Source organism: Ursus americanus, chromosome 10 (assembly GCF_024610735.1).
Source record: "Ursus americanus isolate L20-20 chromosome 10, mUrsAme1.1.p, whole genome shotgun sequence".
NCBI lineage: Eukaryota > Metazoa > Chordata > Mammalia > Carnivora > Ursidae > Ursus > Ursus americanus.
In genome coordinates, this window is record NC_142136.1 from 29,492,501 (window position 1) to 29,516,998 (window position 24,498).

Below are 24,498 nucleotides of genomic sequence, written 5' to 3' on the forward strand. Positions count from 1 at the left end.
CACAAAAATATTAGTTAGGACATCAAAATAAATGGGTAAGTCAAGCATAGATTTTATTCCAAATCCCAAAACTTACAGGAAAAGGTCAGATAAGTAAAAGAACATGTGTATTAATCCAAAAGAATAAATTCACAGTATTTATTGTCCAGGAGGTAATATGGCCATAAGTATAAATAAATTTTTTAAAAATTTGAAACTTCATGAATGACAGAGTGTATTTAAAAATATTAATATTGTACATTAAACAATTCTCCTTTTTTCTCCTCACAACAAGCCTGTGTGATAAGTTATATAATCTTCATTTTCAGGTGAGGAAACTAAAGGTCATAGAATTTAAAATAATTTGCCTATGGTTATACAGCTAGATATATGGCACATGTAAGTCCTGAGCCAGAGTCTTCATTCATATTTAAAATGCTGTGCTCATTACACCGTACCACCCTGTGTCAGTAGTCAATGAATAGAATTTGAGAACCTACTCCCTTTCTTGTCTTTACAGACACACTTTTCATAGTCAGAGATGATGTGGTTGTGAAATAATATTCTGAAATGGCATAACTATCCTTCATTTGTTGTGAGAATGAAAAAGGCTTCACTTGATATAAATCAGACGTTTTACAAAATAACCTTCCCATTTATAATATACTTATGTACATACTACATAATTCAGAAATTCGTGAACATTTCCACTATATAGGAAGATCAGCTTTATAGAAGACATAGTTAAATAATACGAGAATAGTTTATGTAACTATCGAAGGATCTTCCTAGCTTAATAATTATTTTAACTGGCAGTATAGCCTAATATAGCCTAATGTGTAAGAGTGGACTTCGGAGCTAGACTCCTAGAGTACAAATACCAGCTCTGCAGCTTTTCAGTAGTGTGACCTTGGCCAAGTTACCTAATATCTCCGTGCTTCAGTTTTCTCATTTACAAGTTCGATGTGAAAGTGAACAAATAACTTAAAGCTAGCAGATGGTAATGTTAGCTGTTCTTAGTAAAATGTTAAAATGCCATCTGTACTAAAGACTGACTTTTAAACGGAGAATTTCATTTCTATATACTTAGAAGGTAGAAGGTTCTTCTTAGATAAAATGCTTCTTAAATTAAATTAGGATATTGTTTCTGTTAAGAAAGATTTCAGCCGTATAAGCAGAAGTTTACATTTCTCTCTGCCATCACTTAATGGTCAGTTGCTCTTTTGATACATACATATTTGATCATAATGTGATTCTTAAATTAACATAAGACCTGGGGTGATCAGGAAAAAAGTGATAAAAAGTTAGTGCCTTAAAAATCACTAAGATTAGTTGGTAATTGTATCCAAATAGTTTGCTCATTGGTATTAGTAACTGTATCTAATATGGAAATGAGAGGATTTGGCACTATAGCAATTTATATGAGGTAGTATAAGTAAAACAAAATTTTCCTCTTGTTAAAATTCTTTATAGGCCTTTGATATCTGTAAGTAAAGCTAGTCGGCAAAGTTACTGCTTGGTTAAAAACAGACTACATACTTGGTGCTGAGACCATTCTGAGTCTGAGACCACTCTGAGGTTTTAAGAGTGTTGCTGTCTTTCCCATTCAGATTAGTGTTCATGGGTATTTTCCAGAAGAGATACTCCTCTGCTGAAATCTCTCATATGAAGAGTATTGCCTAAGGGGAAGTGCTGGGATTGATTTCTTGGAAAGAGTCTAGAATGCAAGTGAAGGGATAGACGTACAGTACCAGTGGTACGGCAGGATTCTGATTCACAGGGAGGAAGGAAGCACTCCACCACCTTCTTCTAGTTCCATTTTCTCTTTAGTGAGATCTTGACTTTTAAAAAATATACTCAAAATTTCTCATTATTAATTGTTATTTTGATGGAATAGTTTCTTCTCCTTTTTTACCTTTCATTTGGCAGATTTTATTTTGCCTTTATTTATTTATTTATTTATTTATTTTTAAAGATTTATTTATTTATTTATTTATTCGACAGAGATAGAGACAGCCAGCGAGAGAGGGAACACAGGGGGAGTGGGAGAGGAAGAAGCAGGCTCACAGTGGAGGAGCCCGACGTGGGGCTCGATCCCAGAACGCCGGGATCACGCCCTGAGCTGAAGGCAGACGCTTAACCGCTGTGCCACCCAGGCGCCCCTATTTTGCCTTTTTTTAAGCTGGCATTTATATAGCTATTGAATTATGGCATTAGTGTTTTTAGTATTATATCATACAGGATCTTATGGCCACTTGATTGATAATAGAGAGTAACTTAGCTTATTAATTATGTTGTAAACCAAATAAAATATTTACCTTTTTTTTCATGAAATAGGAATTCTGATATATTTATTGACTTGAGCATGTATAGCTCTGGCTACATGACTTGGTTTATCAGCCTTTCATTTTGGGGGAAATGGCCTTATATAAAAAGTAAAAATAAGTTGAAAGTTAAATTTTCCACAATTTTTATATTCAGAACTTAAAATATTTTATATATTAGTACTCAAATAGAAAAAAGTACCATATACTTAGACATTTTTAAGAATTTTTATTATTCGAGGGGTGCCTGGGTGGCACAGAGGTTAAGCATCTGCCTTCGGCTCAGGGCGTGATCCCGGCGTTATGGGATCGAGCCCCACATCAGGCTCTTCCGCTATGAGCCTCCTGCTTCCTCTCCCACTCCCCCTGCTTGTGTTCCCTCTCTCGCTGGCTGTCTCTATCTCTGTCGGATAAATAAATAAAATCTTAAAAAAAAAAAAAAAAGAATTTTTATTATTCGAGTACTCATATACAAAATATTGTGATTTCTGGTTTATAGGGTACCTCTTTTTGTTTTATAAAATACTCTTATATAAATTTGTTACAAATTTGAGTTCCTGGTCCAAAAATATTAGTATCCATTCAGTGATGTATCCATTCAGTGATGTATCCAGCCACAGTAAAAGTAAATTGGCTCCGTAATTATGAGCATATCCAATTTCTAAGTTTCACTGTGTATTTGATAAATGAAAACAAAGATTTGTCATATACTTTGTCAAGTGTCAATGATCTAATTGTTAGACTTATTATTAAATCTAAATGTGAGGTTATTTTAAAATCTAACCATCATAAAATCTTTCTTGGCAACTCTATTCTATGAATAGGGATTGGCACATAAGAAACTAATGTTAGAGCTGTGCCTTTTATTATAGAACAAGTTCTTCTGGATCAGAATTCTCAGACTCCTCCTCCAAGCCCTTTCTCAGTGCAAGCTTTTAATAAAGGAGCAAGTTGCAGCGCCCAAGGATTTGATTATGGACTTGGAAATAATAAAGGTAGGTGTTTGAAAGTGAGTCTTTTACCTACCCAACTTTAATATTTTTTATTACCTTCTCTTTTACCCATTTTTATTGCTATTCACCCACAAAACTTTATTAAAGTTTCCTAGAAAACGTAAAATCAAAATGTTTGCAAAAGTGTTGTTTTTACATTATCATTTTTACCAGTTTTAGTTTACATTTCTAGGAGCTCTTGCTTATTTGCTTATTTTAAAGATACTCACTTGGAATTTACATCATAAAAATTCTGTGACACTATATCTAGTAAAAACTATTGTTTTTATCATCCACTTATTAAGAGTAGTGTTAATGAGCAAAAAAAGAACCTTCCAAAATGATCCTTTTAAAATCAAAACGTTCTAAGTAATATTACACATCAGCCTTATTACATATGTGCGGTTTTGAATGTCTAACCAAGTTATCTTAGTTAATTTAGAATTACATGAAATGAATGCTGTCTTTGGGTTTCATATGTGTAATGAAATCAGAAAGTTGTGAAAAGAAAGAAAAAAAAGCCTTAAGCCAAAGAATATAAAATGTGTGTAGCTGCTTTAGGCTGCAGTATTAGAAGAGACCAGTGTTATGGACAATCCAAACAATAATTATTTCAGAATAATTTGTACTTGAATTTCATCTATAAAATTGTATTTGTATCTAAATTCAGACACATTCCTGTTCTTTTGTATGTACCTGATCCTGACTTCTTTTCTAAATCAGCATATCATCATCAAGCTAGCATATAGTTGGATGATGGGTAGGAGGGAGAAGATAGCCTATGTGGAAATAATTTTATTTTAAAATGTTATTTACACTAATTCATAGAATTTGATTTCAAGGAACAAAGACAGTGTCATTAGACCTGACTTGCAGAGCAAGTGAAATAATGAAATAGTCAACAAGATGCAAAATGACATCAATATAGAGGAAATATTCAATTTAAAACAAAACCCACATTTTGTTTGATACCTTTATTGCTTTCCACAAAGTATGCATACAAAGGAAGCCTAGCTACAAGATTTCTTTTTGGCTTTTCCTACTCTGTTATGTTGGTCTATCCTGCGGGCTTGGGATGCCTGCTTGCTTATTTTTGGTAGGTCAGATTTCAACTAACTTGAGCTAAATCTTCATGCTTAAGTAGAGTAAATGCTTGGTGGTGTTTTCTTCATGTCCCTTGCTCTCTCCCATTATCGATTCTTAAATTAAAATTGCAGCATTTACTTAACCACTACTGTGCTTCGTTAATAATCTGTTTTAAAGCCGTGTTTAATTCAAATTGTATGCTGTCAGTCAGTCTCTAAAATGTCTAAATTGTACTGGAGCTATCGCTTTAAATCAGTCTTTAAAATATAATTTATTAAAATACCATGGGAATATAAATCAACTTCTAAGAGAAAAACATTGGTGAGAACATTTGTTATTAAGTAGAAATAAAAAGTATTACTCTTTAAAAGTGTAATTCTGCTAATGTTGTTCAGAAATGTCATGTACTTGTTAATAGGCTTTTTAAATATTTAGATGGTGCAAAGGAATATTAAGAAACTCAAATCTAATTAAATATATCTAACCTTTGTTTATGAACTTACCTTTAACAGTAGTTCCCTTTTTCTTTAACTTTTTGTACTGTCCAAGTTCAAGGAATTGTTTTTTTGCAAAAATTCTTTATTCTTAATTCTATAAAATTCTTCATAATCTCTAAAATCCTTTCTGTAATGTACAGCCTAAGTTTTTGAAAAGTAGCTGTGTACACAGTTCTTTCCATTTAAGTCTTTTCCTTCTTGCTGCTTCATTTAAAATTTGCACTTAAAAAACTTTATTATATTTAGGGAATGTGGCTGGAAAGGTACTGTTTTCCAGTTTGTGCATCAACTAGTCTAGATATGTTTTTTCTTCCTCTCTTTTTCAGCATCATGTAAACTATTTAATATACATAATCTTGTAAAGAAGGAGCTAAGGACCATCCATCTAATTATGTTGTTCCATATTTTTAAAAATATTTATGTGTTGAAGTCCTATGTATTTTAAGGAAAAATGTCAGAACTCATATTTGAGATATTATTCAAATTAGATAGCTCATACTCCTTTCTATCTTCTATATCTTACAGATTTTTATATTACCCATCCAAGCAAAGGAGTTCACGCTTCAAGAAGTATAATTTCTTTGGCGGGAACAACCTTAAAAAAAAAAGGAAATGTTAATTTGTTAACTAAATTTAAATATATTACTACGTTAATAACATGCTTTGCCTCCCTTCAATTCTACATTTACTTAAAAACCTTTTCATATTTGCTTATTTTCTGCATGAAGTGTACTGCATATGAGGCAGGTTTATTTAGTCATTTGTTAGGTATTATGTAGAAGACATTGTTTACTTAGATCTTCATTTACACTTGTATGATATTGAGTCACTTATCTATCAGAGATTGTTCATGGACTCTGAATTCTCCCATGCTGCTGCTCAATGTTGTATATGAATTTACTTGAATTTGTTTTTGTAGGTGGGCTGTTAAATAAGATTATTAAAACAACATGCAACATTTGGTCCCTAACTTGAGGATAACAAGCTTGAGGACCACTCATTTCTGAATTGGCATAGTTTTATTTAGTGTTTAATTTTATCTGAATGTCATAAAGCACCATATTCTTTGCCATTTTGGATGTTAATTAATAACAAGTTGTAGTTTTGACTGTTTTGCCCACTGCAGGTGACCAACTGAGTGCCATATTGAATTCCATTCAGTCACGGCCCAATCTCCCAGCTCCTTCCATCTTTGATCAAGCTGCAAAACCTCCCTCTTCCCTAGTCCACAGCCCATTTGTGTTCGGACAGCCCCTTTCCTTCCAGCAGCCTCAGCTTCAGAGTAAGTCTGTCAGCCTTACCTGCCTCATCAAGCCATTTCTGAAGCTTTGTTCTGAGTTATCAGTTACTAATTATTTATCAACTCACTTGACTGGTTTTATTTAATGAGGGTGTTATCCCTTCCCACATTTTTGAAGCATTTAAGCTATTCTGAGCTAAGACATTCAGCAGCTAAGACATTTGTTTTTTAATCACACATTTTTTATTAAGTATAGTTATTGAAGTATGGCTATTATGCTCTCTATTCTAATTCCAGCATAAGCAAATACATACAATAAAGCATGTTAAGAAAAACGTATTTTAAGTTTTTCTTTTACAGTATGCATGACTATGCTAAGCATCAGCTATAGAGATAACTTTCATTGTTTTACACTGGATCTTTATTACTTAGAGATGTCCCAAGAGAATAAACCTATTTCGCTGTCCTAGTGGGTAGAGGAGAGGTCGTACTGGGCCGGTTTGTTTGTTTCTTTTAAGTGAATTTGGTACCTGTGAAATGTATAGAAACTTTAGGTTTTCGATTTTCTCAAATTGTTGTTTCTTCTCTTGCTTTTTATTTTTTTGTTGTTTTTCTTGTTCCTAGTATGTTAAAGCGATCATTTGATTTTTAGCTCTGCCTTCTAGGATTGCTCTTGCCCTTCATCCAGGATAGTAACTCACATTGGTCTGGTAAATAGACACAAACAAATTACACTTAACGGAATGTTCTTTTTCCTTAATAACCTCCTGAGGCTTCCACATAAACTTCTCAAAGCTTCTTGGCCTTCAGTTCATAGTTTATCAGCTATACGATATATAGACACACTCACTGAATGAGATAGTTTATGAAAGCCCCAGCTCATGCGAATGATGTGACTCGTTATGATATTATTATCTACGTTAGAGTATACAGAAGTATAAATCTTTCTGGGCTTATACTATACATTAGACAAGTTTAATGAAATTAAGTAGCTTGGAAATATAAGTAATAACAACTTCTATCCAGTCATTTTCTTTATATATGTATAATAGTCACTTGATTGTCTCTTAAAAGAAGAATTTCAAGGAAATATAATAGTGTCATGTGTGTGAAATAGTCTTTTCCTTCCTTTGTAAGCTCTATAGAAGAAGGAAAGAGAAGTGACAACTTACTCATTTTATGGAGCAACAATTTTTTTTACGTTTGTATGTGCCCAGATTACAGGAAGGTTGAAAGGTAAAGACAAGGGAAAAAACAAAAAGGGAAAAAATCATTAGGCAGAAAATCCATATTAGAGATAAAATTTTAAACAAGAAAATACCCTGATAATGTCATATCAGCAGCAGACAAGAGAAAAAGTAAGGATATTTTTGTTCTACCCGAGGGGCCATTGCAAGTCTTCTCAAAAAAAGTATAATTATTGTTTTTGCTTTACCAAATTTTATAATAAAATATTTCAAAATATAAGGACCATAATAAAATCAGATTTGTCTCTCCCAGAGGATAATAAGTTTCCCACTGACATATCAAAATAATTTTATGCCTCTTGCATCTAGGTGTTATCAGTACCACTTCTTCCTTCACCATCTTGGAGCAAATTTGAAATCATGGCCTAGACATATCACAGTTAACCAGTTTTCTGAATCATTGCTTGCATTTACTCCAACAACAGGAATTACTTAAATCTTTCTTCTAAACCTCTTTGTCTCATTAGAATATCACTGAAGTTTGACTTCTAAATTCCAGAAACCAGAATTCTTAATTTTTAGCGTGACTAAAAACATTAGGAAATCTAAAAATAGTTTTAATGTTTTAGAAATAAATTAGAATGCCCTTAACCACATCATATTAAGAAAATTAAATATAACAGAGTGCTTATTGTTAAGACTACCTGAATAGGGTATTCTTTCCTGAACATCACTGCTATCCATCACAGCTGTAGCTCATCTAGCTTTAGAAGATGGCTACATACTGACTTTCCCATTACTAATTAGTAAAATGAGAATCATTTTTTGCCTTATATCTTTATGATACTAAAATAAAACATGTATAGAAGACTATATTTACTAATTTTTGTTTATACTGATAGTCACCACTATGTACTAAGCACTGTATTTAAGCACTTTAATACATCCTATTTAAGATAATGTCCCCATCTTACAAATAAGGAAACAGAAGCTTAGGATACATGTTTTTTCCTAGAAACACATACAGTAAAGTGGTCGTACTGGGCCGGTTTGTTTGTTTCTTTTTAAGTGAATTTGGTATAGCCAGAATGTGAGGCCGGTCCTCCTGACTACAGGGGCCATGGTTGAAATATTCACCTTTGTGTACCGATAAGGAATGCTGCCAAAACTGGCCTTTAATTGTGTGTGTGTGTGTATGTGTGTGTATGTGTGTGTGTGTGTGTGTGTGTGTGTGTGTGTGTGTGTGTGTTTAAGATTTATTTATTTATTTAAGAGAGAGCAAGAGGGGTCGGGGGTTGCAGAAGGAGAGAGAAACTCAGACTCCATGCTGAGTATGGAGCCTGATGCAGGGCTCGATCTCACAACCCTGAGATCATGACCTGAGCCTAAACCAAGAGTCAGTTGCTTTAACCAGCTGTGCCACCCAGGTGCTCCAATATGTGTTTTTAAAATTTCTGACTACATTTGTTTTATCATCTAGAGTATTAGTTTTGTTTGGGTTGGTTATTTTTTCTTTATAGTTTAATTTTAAGAATGCAGAATAGTTGGAAAGGAAAAAAAGATTTCCTAAATGTTATAACTCCGGTTCCCAGTTAAGTAGACAAGCTCTACGTGGACACACATAAACTGCCTTGCACATTAACTTTACCTAGAATTTCTGTGAGTGTTATTATCAGTAATTCTTTAGGTTGTTTTGTTCCTGAGGCATAGTTTTTTACTGATCTTTGGAATTGGTATTTATTCTGGTACATTAATTTGGTAATTTTTTTTTGAAATTAACAAAATTATATATACAGAAATTATTTCAACTGTTACTGTAGTGAAATAGAATAATTACAGGAATAAAATTATAATTTTCCTTTGTCTTATGTGTGGATAGGCATGAGGGAGAGAGAAAAGTGTGCATATAAGCTTTTTCTTTAGTGTTCTATAATTTACTTCTTTATTTTAAATTATTTATGTAGTTTTTAGAATTGGTAAGCAATTTTGCAGTGAGGTTCTAGTGAACTGAGGTGGAGAATGAGATCTCTGCCTGCTTTTCTTTTCTGTTTTCACTGTCTTTACTCATTCCTTTTGAAAGCATCATTTTCTGTTCCATAGCCCCTGACCATCTTACACATCACAGGCATTGAAGGAATATTTATTGACCGTTAATGCCTCAGATGGTCTCTTTCTTCAGTGTAATCCATGAATTTAAGATCATGTATTTCTTACTGTTTTATGCTAGATATTCCAGTATTTACTCAGAGTACATCTTCAAAGAAGAGGAAGAATATTTCAGTACTAATTAAAACTGCTATAATATGACAAGATGATGTCTAATATACTGAGTTATGATAATTCTGAGTTTATACTTAAACACAATCCTCCAACTGAGAAACTATTCCAAATGACTGTGTTTAACATAGGCATTTTATATCTACTGTACAGGATGATACGTAGTTTGTTTTTATTTTTCTTGTAGAAAAAATGATAATGAAGGCAATTTACATTCTCCCAGACATTTTAAACATGCAACATATGTTACTTTGTTATTATTTGTTATATTATCTGTTATTTTGACAGGACTTTCAAGCCCAGATAGGAAACCTCAAGGTTACCTTGCAACAAGAGTTTTTCTATTACACCTGTATGTCACGTTCTTAAATGAGACCAAAATTTGCTAAATATGACTGAAAAGGTCCACTTGAGTATCGGCATGCATATTTATTTATATTTGAGAATACTAATATATACTAACGCACTGTGTTTATTTAGCTTATAGAGATAAAGTGATGGAAAGACTTAAAACACAAATTTCCCCTCCAGCCATTTACTAGCTTTATTTAGTTAGGTTACTTGACACATCTGAGCCCTGTTTACCCCGTCCATAAAGTGGGGTTTCCAATAAATGTTATCTGCTGATACCATTATTGCCTTTTGAGCGAGCACTTAACATCTCTTATGTCAAGGTAGATTGGAAGAAATCACAGCCTAAGAGAGAGCAGTTTTATTCTCAGTGTGGAAGGAGTGGCAAGAAAGAATTTGGAAAGGAACAATTGAGGTTTCCTAGCTACTCCTCATTGTACATTTTACAGCATAACTTTATTATTTGTCTTGAGATTGATTCTTCATATAGTAACACTATTTTCAGATATTACTATGAATGTTAGTGTATAAAAGCCAGCCTTGTTTCCAAGACTGAGAGGTCCTTTCTATCCTGGATTGTAATCATACCACAAAATTTGTCCTTTGCTTACCTGCCTACCGTGAAGGTGTGGCTCGGATGGAACCTTGGATTTATATCGTGCCTGCTCTTTTCTTCTTTCTTCAAACATAGGTATCTTCTCTAAAAGCCTTTTTGTTTTGGTTTCGGTTTTAGCTGTCTTTGTGCTTCATAGGTTGTATCCTTCTGAAAACAAGACATGGTTATCATGAGCCTGAACAAAGTGACTGATTTCTCTGATCGATAGTTACCATTTTTTGCTTTACAACCAATAAGTTTGTGGAGAGCCAGCCCTCTTGTGCCTCACATCATTGCTTAAGGGGGACTATTTAACCATTTCATGGAGCTTTTTGAAGTTATTCTTTCTAAGGCCCAGGATACATACACATCAGATTTTGCTCAGAATTCTCCTATCTCGGCCATCAGAAACTCTGAAATGATACGCTTTTCCCTAATGTTCTATCCCTTAACCAGAATTACTTGAAATTTACTGTGTATTCAGTAATATGCTCTAAGTGTGTTTTATGCAGGTGCAGTTATGTCTAGAAGTTATTTAGAGACACATTTTGTTTTGGGGATTATCCACCTTACAGATTTTCATCCACCTTCTAACTCTCTTATCTCTAGGTTAATGTTATATTCTAATGAAAAGCCTGTTTCTGTTTTATCCTTCTGTTGGAAATTTTGTTCTAGCTTTCATTATTTTATAATTCATTTAGTATACTAACATTTATGTGAATAAATTTTATTTCCTATTACATATCTTAAGCTTCTTTAGCATTTACGTAATTCAGCTTTTTTCCTGATACATTTACCAGGATTCTGGATTTACCGATCATGCGGTGATATCGCATCTAAAGCTGTCAGTCCTGCTAGCTAAGAGTATCTCATTATTACTATCACCTTATTTTAAATCCTCCAAACTATTAATAGACGAAAGTGGGAATAATTATTATACTTAATTATACTAATTTTTTTTATCTCCATATTGTTCAGTTACTCACATCTTCTGAACAGGATGAATGTTTAATTTATATATTGTCTCAAGTACCAATAAATGAGGTTTTTTATATTTTTAAAAATAGATAATTTAAAAATAATTTCCAGAATATCACGTTAGACTTAACCATTTACTGCGTATGGAAGGCATCTATATTGTCAAAAATATCTGAAGTTCTATTCAGAGCAGAATACAACTGTACAGTACTGAGATTTAAATCAGGTGAAGAAAGTCAGGAACACTGTCCCTGTCATTCTACCATAAGCTCAATGAAATTTTATGATCATTGCTTGTGAAGGTCTCTAAAATTAGGTTTCTTTCTTATATTTTAAAATATATATATACACACACATCAACGTAGGTATGTATAAGAATGGACAGAATACAGTGAAAATTTGAGCATTGTCATAGATTTATTTATAAAACTTCCTCAAATTCTTCCAAGTATCTATGTTAAGATTACATTTAGTAATTTTCCTGAGACTATAAAATCCAATCCAGATCTCTTTAAGATTGAGAACTAGAAGAGAAGCAAAAGTAGATGCTGAAGATTATTTCTGCCAGTTATTTGTAGCCTCCAGTAAGATGTTCTGTGGAAAAAATTCCATCAGTATTACTTCCCCTGTCTGAGTATCAGAGATAGTGAGATAGGCGATGTGATTAGACAGCTGACCTCTTAGATATAATGTATCTGTAGCATAGTGTCCTTTCTCATATTCCATTTAACATTTCTGATCATTGCTTAATTGTTGACTTAACAAAAAGGAGTATATGCCGCTTTTTAAATCCCAGAACTGCAGTTTTGTATGCTGCCACCAGATGGTGACATATTCTTTGATTCTTCCAGTTTCTGTTCCCAGTTACAAGGTCAAGGTTCTCATTTTAACAACAAAACCACAGTTTGTCCTTGTTAAACTGAAATTTGGATTTACCAGATTTTTTTAAGTATAGTTTACAGTGAACTCAAAGTTGCTGTGATCAGAAAATGAACTAAGTTCCCCAGGGAATTTAATAGTTGGGATCCAAAACAAAGAACAAAGAATAAATGACGCATAAAGAACTGTATTGTTAATAAAGGAATATTTAAACCAAACGCACAACGCTGACTTCAAATGAGTACTGGAGAAAAATACCGTTTTTTATATTTTTTTTAATACTCTCTTTAGTGAACTATATGTTACACCCACAATAATCAGAATTCCACAGAGGCAAATTTAATAATTGGTTGTTTTGCCCATAAAGTGAGATTTTTAAAAAAGAACATGATTGTTTAGTTTCCAACAAATTGCCTGAAAATTAATTTACTTTTTTTTCTTTTGTGCACCGATATCAATGTATGTCTTAAGGATTGTTTCTCTTTTTAAATTGAAAAATACGAATCTTTTAAAAAGTTAACTATATCAAACTATGTTCAAATATGAGCAAATTTTGTAAAAATTAAATGCACAGAACAAGTGTTATGCGTAGTCATAGCTTAATTTCTTTAGGCATTTAAAACTTTCAAAAAATGTTTTTTCTTATTCACTGTGAATCATAACTAGGAATTCAATCTCTCTAGGCTTTGTAACATATTGAAAAGACTTCAAATCTGTTCTGGCTTCAAAACCTCTTCCAGGAGTTTGTCCTTAAACCTCTAACATCTTACCCTATAAATTGCCTTGTTTTTCACATTTATAAAGTTTACGGATGCTTCCAATTAAGATAGTTTTTAAATAGCAGAAGAATTCCTTTTGCAGTGCTTGGTACCTTTGAGGTTTTATAGATTTCAAAAAGAAGGTTGCTCAAAAACAAATTTTAAGATTTTTTTTAACTTAGGTGAAGATGTTTTGAGGGCATGTATGTCCCGTCTGTCTATGCGCTCCTACCTTTCTCTCTTGAACCACTGCAAGGTATCCTTGCAGTCATCCTTATTCACGGAAATTACTCTCGTCACTTTTGTTCATCAGTGCTAAGATCTCGTGACAGAGTTGATCCCTCTTTTTTTCCCTGAAATACCTTCTGCTGGATATTTCCTACCTCATTGACTGTTCATTTCTCTTTTCTGCATCCTCCTCTGTTCTGTCTTCCTAGGAGCGTCCCAGGGCTTTGTCTCTTCTGGACCCCACTCCCTAACTGGTCCTCTCCAGCCACGCATGGAATGTCATTCAGCATCTGTATGCTTGTGGCTCCCAAGTTCATCACCACTTGATCTAGTATATATTTGCTTGTTGCCTCTCCTTTGACCTGAAAATAAACTCCATCAGAGCATGGACTTTATTTCTGTTTATCGTTTTATCTTCAATTCCTAGGACAGTGTCTGACACGTAATGCATAATCAGTACCTTGCATGGAATGACTTCTTGGCTTATGAGTAGTTCATCTTTAATCTTGGCCACACTAATAAGTCGGTCAACTATTACTTTTTCTGTTTTGAGAAAAGTGCATGTTGTATCCAATTTTTTATTTCAATAACAAGAAAGTTATCTCCTTACTACCTGCATTTATTTTAGCTCAGCTGATTACATTTATTTTCATCACTGGGAGTTAAAATTTTAAATAAAATGGATTGTTTTTCAGATTTAGATAGAGGGTTTTTTTAAGATACTACTCTTAAAAGACTACAATTTAGAGGTTCTATTAATTATTTGGAAAAAAATATAATTTTAAGTACTTCATTTTCTGCATGGTAAATCATTAATGTGTCTAACATTTTTCAGTGACTTGTAAATTTCCTTTGCTTTGTTTGTGTTGCAAAACTTTTTATAAACAAAATTTGGTATCTCAGTAATAGGCTCTACAGAAAAAATACTAAATATTGGGAGTAGCACTAACATTTCCCACCAAAGGTGGACTCAGAAAAGTAGTCAACCCTAAATGTTTCCATACACACTGGAAAAATCATAGTCATGTGTCCATACAGAAAACTAGGTGACAGTAGCTATGATAAACTGTAAGTAATATTTCTGTATCTCGTGCTATTTACAAAAGAAAAAATTTACTTATAAACTTTTATTTTATAAGTAAATGAGCACCAAAGAAAAGAAAACTGAGTTAAAGAAATATTAGTCTAAAAAGGAATGTTCAAATTTGGTTTATGAGAGCAATGAGCCTTACTTAACTTTAAATGCATATGGAGCTATCTTTATTAATTTAAATCAATTTGACCTTTGTTTTCCATTTTAATTTTAGAGATATATAAACCTGTTGGAAAATTTAGCAAAATATAAACTTTTTACTAAGGTGATTGTGCATACCATTTGAAATGCTTTGTTTCTGCTTGTGTTCTCTGCTGAATTTTTTTTTCCATTGAATCTGTGCTGCTTCTTTGCCAATGTTTTCCACTATAGAATCTCCATCTCACAACCTTGCTTCTCGCGAGCGCATTTACAAAACTTATGGTGTAGCTGGGCCTGCCTCTGCTCTCTCATCTCTGTCTCACAAACTCAAGGGTGGGTATGCGTGCATTCACGGATGGGCCATTCGTAGTGAACATAGAAGGTTTCAATAAAGTTTTATTAGTTCACCTCAGTCATTTCCATCCCATTCCATTTTTTAAGATTAAAGTTTATCATTTTATTTAAAATATGATATTTTGGGGTAATTTGTGTTGTATATATTCAATATTATATTATTAATTATCCTAATTGATATGCATGTTTATTATATTTATAGGTTAAATATTACCTTTACTTAATTTCAAACCTATATAAGGTCTTAAAAAACAAAATAGGTATATAGAAAGAAGTGCCCGATTTGGGGAGTTGTAAAGTCAATGTTACCAGAACAAGATGGTATATATGTGTGAGGCATAAAACACATTGTGATCTCTAAGAACATAGTATCTCGTGTGACAGGTTTAGTCTTAAACTTATTTTTCTGCTATGAATGTTAAATCATTTTCCTGTTTTAGTTTCTTATGAAAAATGCTTTGATAATTAAGTTGAAATTTTTTAGTTTAACTTAATTATCAGGATAGATACACATGTGTGGATACATAGGTCTAAACCTACATGGCCCGTCTGGCATTGAGTCTTCTTTATAGCATTTTCTTAGTTACTTAGTTTTAATATTTTAAATTTAGAAACATTCAAACTACTATGACCACTGATAAAATTTCAGACAGTTTAAAAATACGCTTTTGGTCTTTTACAAGACTATAGATGCCTACTCATTTTTTTTTTTGTCTTAAAGTAATAATTAAACTTAAAATCCCGTTTTTTAAGAAAATTTTATCAAGTTATTTTTGTACCAGTGGTTAACATATTGCATAAGGTTTTCAAGTAACTTTCCCTTTTCTTAGAAATCGGTGAAACGTTTTTACATTTCTCCTTTTTGCAGTTGACAGTGATACTATATATTCCTATAGGATAATAAATAGTATTGTAGAACCGGATCTCTACAGTATATAGTGTTGTGTAACCTGATACATAGTATGGCATAGCACAATATAGTATTATATTCTGGCATGTTAATTATAGTGTAGTATCACACAACCTGATGATTTATGATTTTTGCATGAAAAAAATGATACAGGTCATTAATGAATGAATATGTAACATTTAATGTGTTTACTAATTTGTTTGAATGTACTAAATTTGCATCTTGCCCTGTATAATTTTTTCTTCAGAATTCCATTGAGGTAGACAATTTTTGCCTACTATCACTTAAACTTACATATGATAGATATAATCATTAAGCTAAATTAAGTGATGAATGTGAAAGTATTATGTGTGCTCTAAATATTTTATATTTATTGATATTTCAAGCAGCTACAACATGACAGTTTTTCCTAATTCTTACTACATGCTTCAAAACTTTTTAAACCCAAATGAAGAAGGTAAATGTCAGTTAGTTAGCACATGGGTCATACTTAACAAACATGACACTCTTTTTTAAAAAATATATGAAATATATAAATTTTTCAAAAGGATTTGTTTATCATTTGGCAATTAACAGTTCAGGAAGAAATAATTCTGCATTATATATATACTTGGACTCCCAAAAGGTATTCAGCTGTGACCACTTACAGATCTCAAGAAAATATTCACCACTGTTAGAGGAAAAGAAATGAAGTATACAGGCGCCTGTACTCTTTAACCCTCTCTATGTAGCAAACGTTTTTTGCTAGCACATGACAGGTGGTGTTCCTGATATTTGTAAGAGTCCATTGTTCAGACTACCACAGAGATTTCCCTTTATGAGGAATTACGCACCATTGATTTAGAAAGCAAACCCGTTTCGATTCATGAATTGATCTCTTAGAGAAAGGACTGGCAAACATGAAAGATTTACTGTTTACTTATTTGTCTAGTTTTACTGTTACATATCATTCAGCTTCTGAAATAAATGTGATGATGAAAGCACTTCCAGCTGTCAGATTAGTTAACAAAAAAAACTAGTACTCCAAACATCACACATTGAAAATTAGTGGAAAGGACTAGACTGATATTTAATTCTACCAAATACAGTTTATTTATTTACAGAATTTGCTGGGATCTATTACTAGATTAATTAGATGAGCAACAGTTTGTTAAACTACTTTTGTACAGTTTGAGAGCACTTATTTGTCAAGATTTTACATCTTTTTATCTGTGCTCTACCAAGGCAGCATCAGTATCTAGAATTTTTTTTTTTATTGTGATTTTTTTTTCACCACTTTTCCCTTAAATCAGCCTGGTCTCTTATACTATTTTTATGCAAAGAACACATACTACATATTCTAAATGAAATTCATGATAGAATGATAAAGAACTGTAGAAACTGAAGAGCATTATATTTGGTATATTTTACTCATTCAAAGAATGAGAATAATTATTCTGAACACTGGCATGTTGCAGTTAAAATAACTGTTCCATTCATGAATATGCTCTAGAGAGGCTATTCGCCATCCTTCATTATTTTACTACAGAATTACAAGACTTGTAAGCATCTGACCCTTACACTATAGTGGCTACAGTTACCTCTGCCCTGTGGCCTTGGGAGTCATAATTATAAAGTGGATTTTCAGGGAAACTGAAATTTGGGAATAGCAGGAGAAAAAATTATTTATTGAGCACATACTATATTCCAGAACCTATTCTTGACATTATATCAATGAAGAGTAACAGACCAAAATACCAGTCCTTATGGACCTTCCATTAGGAGGGCAGATTCTATGGCAATGCTGTCTTGACTTGCAGACAACTAGAGTGTTGACTATAAACACCTGTGTACACTTGCACATGTGCACATACACACACAAGCCAGCCAAAAAACATTTCCGTACGTTATCCAAATTAGTTTGCATCCCTTTTCCAAAAGAGAGAGAAAGAGAGAGAAATACCTGCAATATAACCAATTAAGAGATCCATCTCAATTTACCACATACCCTTTTTCAAAAAATATAAATACTTCTACCAAGGTTTGTGGGTTTTCAGTCTTTAATACCACCTGAATCACTTTGATCAGATTGCTTTTCTCCTGACAACTAATATTATATGCATTAAAGGTAGAAGTTTTTATTTTAGGGAAGAAAGGTGATGTCGTAGGTTGACCCCTTATTGGTGACAAAGACAGCCTGGCTCTAATGCCTCAAAGGAAAGCATGAGGAAGGAGAGGCCCTGCATGAGGGCCAGGATGCCAAAAACACATGGTGTCCCTGTAGAACTATCTAGTGCTCTGCCTGGGAAAGGGAGACATTTTTTATCCTTTTTTTCTGTTATTTTCCTGACTCTTAATTTCAGGGCCCCATGTTTCAGACTTATACTACTAATTCTGTGAGTCCCACCATTTTTTTTTAAGAGGACACAAGCTCTAAGTTCTAACCAGCTAAACTTAATGAACTAAATAAACTTTTAGAATACACTCTGTTTATAAACAATACACTGTCTGAATTACATGTAATTAAATAACTTTCGGGCACTCATATATTAATTATAAATTCTAATCCAATCATTAGAGTGTTTCCTAAGCAGCTCTTTATCAGCATAATTATATGTATTTGTGTACTTGAAAATAGTAAACATATCTATATATAAATTCAGTTTCCTAATTCAGTAAGATCTGTACCATTACCCTAATAGGGATGTGAAATTTAGCTTCAACTACCTTATATTTTAAAATCTGTAGGTTTTCCTGATTTCTTATTCCAAAAAAAAAAAAAAATTGTTCTGGTTTTTCTTTCTAGTCTGTCCCTAAATTTAAATTCTAATTAATAATAGTGCTAGGGCTGAGATTCAGAGATCATGGATAATTCATACTGATGCATAGGTATTATTTGTTCAGTCTGTTGTGCATCCATGAAAACAGTTTTTGGTGGAAATGGTTGTATAATGATGCAATAGAAATTTTACGAGAAATATTTCCGTTTTCCTTTATTCTTCAAGCATTCTTGTCTATGACAATATAAAATTTTTAGCTGTTTTTATTCAGTATTTAGTGGCTATATTGTCAGTAAGTTATAGTTTTATTAACAAGTTTCACTATGAAATGGACCATACAGGTGACCGAGGAACTATCTCAACATCTTCTAGACCAGTCTCTACATCAGGAAAATCAGAACTGTCCTCTAAACACAGCAGATCACTTAAACCTGATGGACGTATGAGCAGGACTACTGTTGATCAGAAGAAGCCAAGGGGTACAGAAGGCTTATCAGCTAGTGAATCCCTTATGTTGAAATCTGATGCTGCAAAATTGAGGTCAGACTCTCATAGTAGGTCCTTGTCCCCCAACCATAACACCTTGCAGACACTAAAATCTGATGGGAGGATGTCTTCTAGCTTTAGAGCTGAATCCCCAGGACCAGGTTCTCGGTCATCATCTCCTAAGCCAAAGACTCTCCCAGCCAATAGGTCTAGCCCATCTGGTGCTAGTTCTCCACGCTCCTCCTCACCACATGATAAAAATCTACCTCAGAAAAGCACTGCTCCTGTTAAAACTAAACTTGATCCTCCTCGAGAACGTTCCAAATCAGACTCTTACACACTTGACCCAGATACGCTACGCAAGAAGAAAATGCCCCTCACAGAACCATTAAGAGGACGATCAACATCACCAAAACCAAAACCGGTACCAAAGGATTCTAAAGATTCCCCTGGATCCGAAAATAGAGCTCCTTCTCCCCATGTGGTACAAGAAAACCTTCACAGTGAAGTGGTCGAGGTCTGCACTTCAAGTACTTTAAAAACAAATAGTCTAACAGATAGCACCTGTGATGAAAGCAGTGAATTTAAGAGTGTGGATGAAAGTTCCAATAAAGTTCATTTCAGCATAGGAAAAGCACCACTGAAAGATGAACAGGAAATGAGAGCATCCCCCAAAATAAGTAGAAAGTGTGCTAACAGGCACACCAGGCCCAAAAAGGAAAAATCTAGCTTTCTCTTTAAAGGAGATGGCTCCAAACCTTTAGAGCCAGCCAAGCAGGCCATGTCTCCTTCCGTGGCTGAGTGTGCCAGAGCAGTCTTTGCCTCCTTCCTGTGGCACGAAGGCATAGTACATGATGCAATGGCCTGTTCTTCCTTCTTAAAATTTAATCCTGAACTTTCCAAAGAACATGCTCCTATAAGAAATAGTTTAAATAGCCAACAGCCTACAGAAGAAAAGGAAACCAAATTAAAAAATAGACATTCATTGGAGATATCATCTGCACTGAATATGTTTAATATTGCACCTCATGGGCCAGATATATCTAAAATGGGTAGTATCAACAAAAATAAGGTGTTGTCTATGCTTAAAGAACCACCTCTGCATGAAAAATGTGAGGATGGGAAAACCGAAGCCACGTTCGAAATGTCCATGCACCACCCGATGAAGTCCAAATCTCCTCTTCCCTTAACTTTACAACATTTAGTGGCTTTTTGGGAAGACATCTCTTTGGCTACTATCAAAGCAGCTTCCCAGAATATGATTTTCCCAAGTCCCGGTTCTTGTGCAGTCCTTAAAAAGAAAGAGTGTGAAAAAGAGAACAAGAAGGCCAAAAAAGACAAAAAGAAAAAGGAAAAGACAGAAGTTCGACCCAGGGGTAATTTGTTTGGTGAAATGGCCCAGCTGGCAGTGGGAGGACCAGAGAAAGATACCATCTGTGAGCTGTGTGGAGAATCCCATCCATACCCAGTGACCTATCACATGCGACAGGCTCACCCAGGTAACCAATATTATTAAATCTATAGGTACTTTGTGTAAAAAAAAAAAAATGAACTAAGTAAGTCACTTCTAACTTGAGCTGCTCTATGAATTATGTTAAAGTAAAGGCAAACTATTTAAAGTGCATCAGTATCAGTTTTGTGGAAAATAGGTAAAGAAATTCTGATAGCATGGTGGTAAGGCAATTTAGTACAATGGCATCTTAATGGATCACATTCTGAAGTACTATTTATTTTTTAAATGTTTTATGTGTTACCCAAATGGTGTTGTTAAGTTGTCTAACACAACAGAAATAATGGCATGGCCATTTTAATGTTTTCCTGTTAAAAATTGCAAATTAAATTAGACTATACTGATTTCCTTGGTCATTTTCTGGTGAAACTCATCTCAGCTATTTAATCAGAAGATTGTATTTTAGATAAATGTAAGGATTTCTATAACAATTGGTAAGTATTCCAAAATTCACCCGTCATGAATTTGGTTAAATTTTTTTTTCTTTCTACATATTAAACCTGAAATGTTTTGTAAAATACATGATTCCTTCAAATATATCATTCTTACAGAATATTTTGTCCAATCTTCTTGGCATATGTCAGTAAACCTGAATGTACCCCCATCTTAAATTTCTTTTTTTTTTCTAGCTGTGTAGAGTATCTCCAATATTTTAGGCATCATTCAATTGATTATTTTTTTGGCCAAGTGTGCTATTTTTCTGATGCAGTTAATAGCCTGAAGAAAAAAAAAGTCAGATACTTGCTCTAGTATTTTGCTTACCTTGCAAAGGTAAATTGCCATTCATGTATAAGTGTCAAGAATCAGATTGTTAAGGACACTTCAAGTGTATTTTTGCTCTTGTTTCAAGGTTGTGGCCGATATGCTGGTGGACAAGGTTACAATAGCATTGGGCACTTTTGTGGAGGATGGGCTGGTAACTGTGGTGATGGTGGCATAGGAGGAAGCACTTGGTATCTGGTATGTGATCGCTGTAGAGAAAAATACCTCCGTGAGAAACAGGCTGCTGCAAGGGAGAAGGTATTTTTATTCTGTTCTGGCTGTACTGTTAATGATAAGAATAAATCTTATACAGATCCCTTTTTATCATCATACAGTATCAGATAACTCCACAGAATTGATATTCAAGATCAGCTTTTATAATAGGAATGATATACAAATTTAATATTTGTACCAACTTAGTTATTTTTAATTATAAAAATAAATTATATCTTGGGATAATACAAGACAACTAACCTGTGGCACATACGCCTTACTGACAAATGTTTACTATGTAATTCTTTATTTTTATGATGTACTACTCTACACATGTACATAGCTTTCCCTCTTCACCTTTATCTCTCTGAACTCTCCCTCTTCCCTTCTCCTCTCTTTATCTCCTCTCTTTGTCTTAACCCTTAATTATGTTCTAGGTCTCATGGGAACTAGAGGCACACCTAACTAAAAATTTTGCTGAACACATAATGCACATACACACGCAAAAAACTATTTACCCTTTTAAAAAAATAATTACATTTAGAGTTTCCCAAGGAAAGAAAAGAAATAGTTTGTGTTCAAAATAAAATAATTTCAGACAGTTCAAGAGAAGCATAAAGTGAATGTTATTTTTGGTAATCACTTATTATTTTAAAATAGTTCTATAAGTGTTTAATAATTTTTATTAGAAACACACAATACTTAGGTTAAGAAATTTAAAATTTGAATCTAAGTAGGAAAAGATCACTGCAAAGTTTTCTTTCCCAGGTCAAACAATCCAGGAGGAAGCCAATGCAAGTCAAGACTCCTCGTGCCTTGCCCACGATGGAAGCTCACCAGGTGATTAAAGCGAACGCACTCTTCCTGCTGTCCCTGAGCAGCGCAGCTGAGCCAAGCATTCTGTGTTACCATCCGGCAAAGCCATTTCAGTCTCATCTTCCCAGTGTGAAAGAGGGCATTTCTGAGGATCTTCCTGTTAAAATGCCTTGTCTCTACCTGCAGACATTAGCTAGGTAATATAACTTGGTGGTTGTTTTTTTTTTTTAATTACTTGGGATTAATAGCCATTGTTGATGAATATTACGCTCTGAATACCACACTGCATTACCTTTTATGTACAATAAAGAGACCTCCAGGAATTTATTTTGTGAGTTGCCTTGACCAATTTATGACTGGAAGGGTACACACTTCGTGGTAGTAAGTATTAAAAAAAATGTAAATACTATATCAATTTGTATTATTAATACAAAATATATGTCTTAAAAACTAAGACTTTAGCTATCTTTTTCTTTTTGAAAAGCTGACTTCAGTCTATTAATAGCTGGAAATGCTAAAGTGGAAAGAAACAATTTGCTATCAAGATCTTTCATTTTTTAAAGTATTCATTCTGTTAGCATTTAAATGTTAGTTAGCTGGGTACCAACTCTGTTCTAGACCTTGAAGACACCAAGATGAATGTAATAAAATGCTGACTTCCACGTGTTCACACTTTGGTGGGAAGACACACCTGTAAAGGAAACATCTAAAATGTTTTATGAGGAGTTCTATGATAGAAGTGTGCCTAGGATGTTGTTAGAGCATGAAGAATGGGAGACTACCTGAATCTTTCGAAGGAAATCAGGAAAGGTTTCCCAGAGTATCTGACACTTCAGCAGTCCTGAATGATAAATAGAAATCAATCAAGTAGGTGATGCAGGGAAGCAGTTCCTCACAGAGTAAAGCACATGTGTGAAGACACACATGAAATACCATTACACATTTAAGGAATCAGAGGCTGGTGAAAGCATTGGCCACTGGGAGAAACATATGAAATGCCCCAGAAGTAGTTACCTAAGACCAAGTAATGTAGGGCTCTGTAGCCCATGCTAAGTTTGGGTTTTATCCCACAGGGAAAACAGTTAAGGAATATTAAACAGGTAAATACATGAACTGATTTGCAGTTAGATCACTCTGCTTCAGACATGGAAACTTCATAAAGGGTATAACTGAAGGTGGGCGAAGCCTTTTAATAGTATACTATTTTCCTGTGTTGGACTTGAGTTGTACAGCCTGTACTTCTGTACATTATACACTGGCATTGTAAACAGACTTTCACATACCAAATTCAGACTTTTTTCCAACAGCTGCAAATGAAAATTTCTGTAAATTGCCTGCAGGAATGGCTTGCTAACCAACAGTTCCATTTTGGCGATGTTGTCCTCTATAGCAGAATTATATAGTTGCTGTTCTTTTTTAATTTTGTACTTACTATTTTAGTAAAATGAACAGGAAACAAAATGAGAATGTGATACTAAATCCATTTGAGACTGAGGTGGAGATCATTAGGTATGCCAAATGCAACAAATCTTTAGCTTCAGTCAGACCACTTAGTAGACTTAGGTTAACAACTCTCTGTTCCAGTTTGGAAAGGAAAGAATCAAATTGTAAAACAGGTTTTAAAAAATGCCACTGTACCATAATCATAGATTTTATATTTTTAGCTTTCTGGGGAATGGACACCCACACCCACCCCACCCCATGGAACATTTCATGGGTCTAATCTTTCTCAAATCTGATTCTTACATATGTTCCTACCAAAAATGGTGACTGTATTTCAATAGTCCATGCAAGAAATATGAGCTTGAACCAAGGCAATGATGATGGGGAGTCAGAAGGGAGGAAACGTAGTATTCATAGGGCTGAGTGGTCACAGGTGAGGACTAGGCCTGCAACAACACCAAGATACTTTGGCCTAGGCACCTGGATAGTTGGTGGGATCATTCACCAAAACACTGGAGGATGGGAAAGTTCTCAAAAGGAAAGAAAATGAGTTCAATTTTGGATTTGAAATGTTTGTGGTACCTGGAATATTTATGTGTGAAGTTGTCAGACTTTTATTTCCTGTTACTTACATCTATGA

General features: G+C 33.8%; 1 protein-coding gene across 15 annotated transcripts in view; it reads left to right on the forward strand.

The window, feature by feature from the left end:
* MYCBP2 (MYC binding protein 2) overlaps window positions 1–24,498 on the forward strand; it is a 253,255-nt gene that overhangs the window by 185,547 nt on the left and 43,210 nt on the right. For 10 of the 15 annotated variants that reach the window (XM_045810935.2, XM_087865058.1, XM_045810924.2 and 7 more), the window contains 5 exons: window positions 3,176–3,298; window positions 5,981–6,160; window positions 18,970–20,613; window positions 21,475–21,644; window positions 22,368–22,612. In XM_045810935.2, the coding sequence (XP_045666891.2) occupies window positions 3,176–3,298; window positions 5,981–6,160; window positions 18,970–20,613; window positions 21,475–21,644; window positions 22,368–22,612 (2,362 nt within the window). Of the gene's footprint in view, window positions 1–3,175; window positions 3,299–5,980; window positions 6,161–14,836; window positions 14,939–18,969; window positions 20,614–21,474; window positions 21,645–22,367; window positions 22,613–24,498 lie in introns of all 15 variants that reach the window. The other 5 variants (XM_045810926.2, XM_045810938.2, XM_045810932.2 and 2 more) reach the window with 3 other exon arrangements.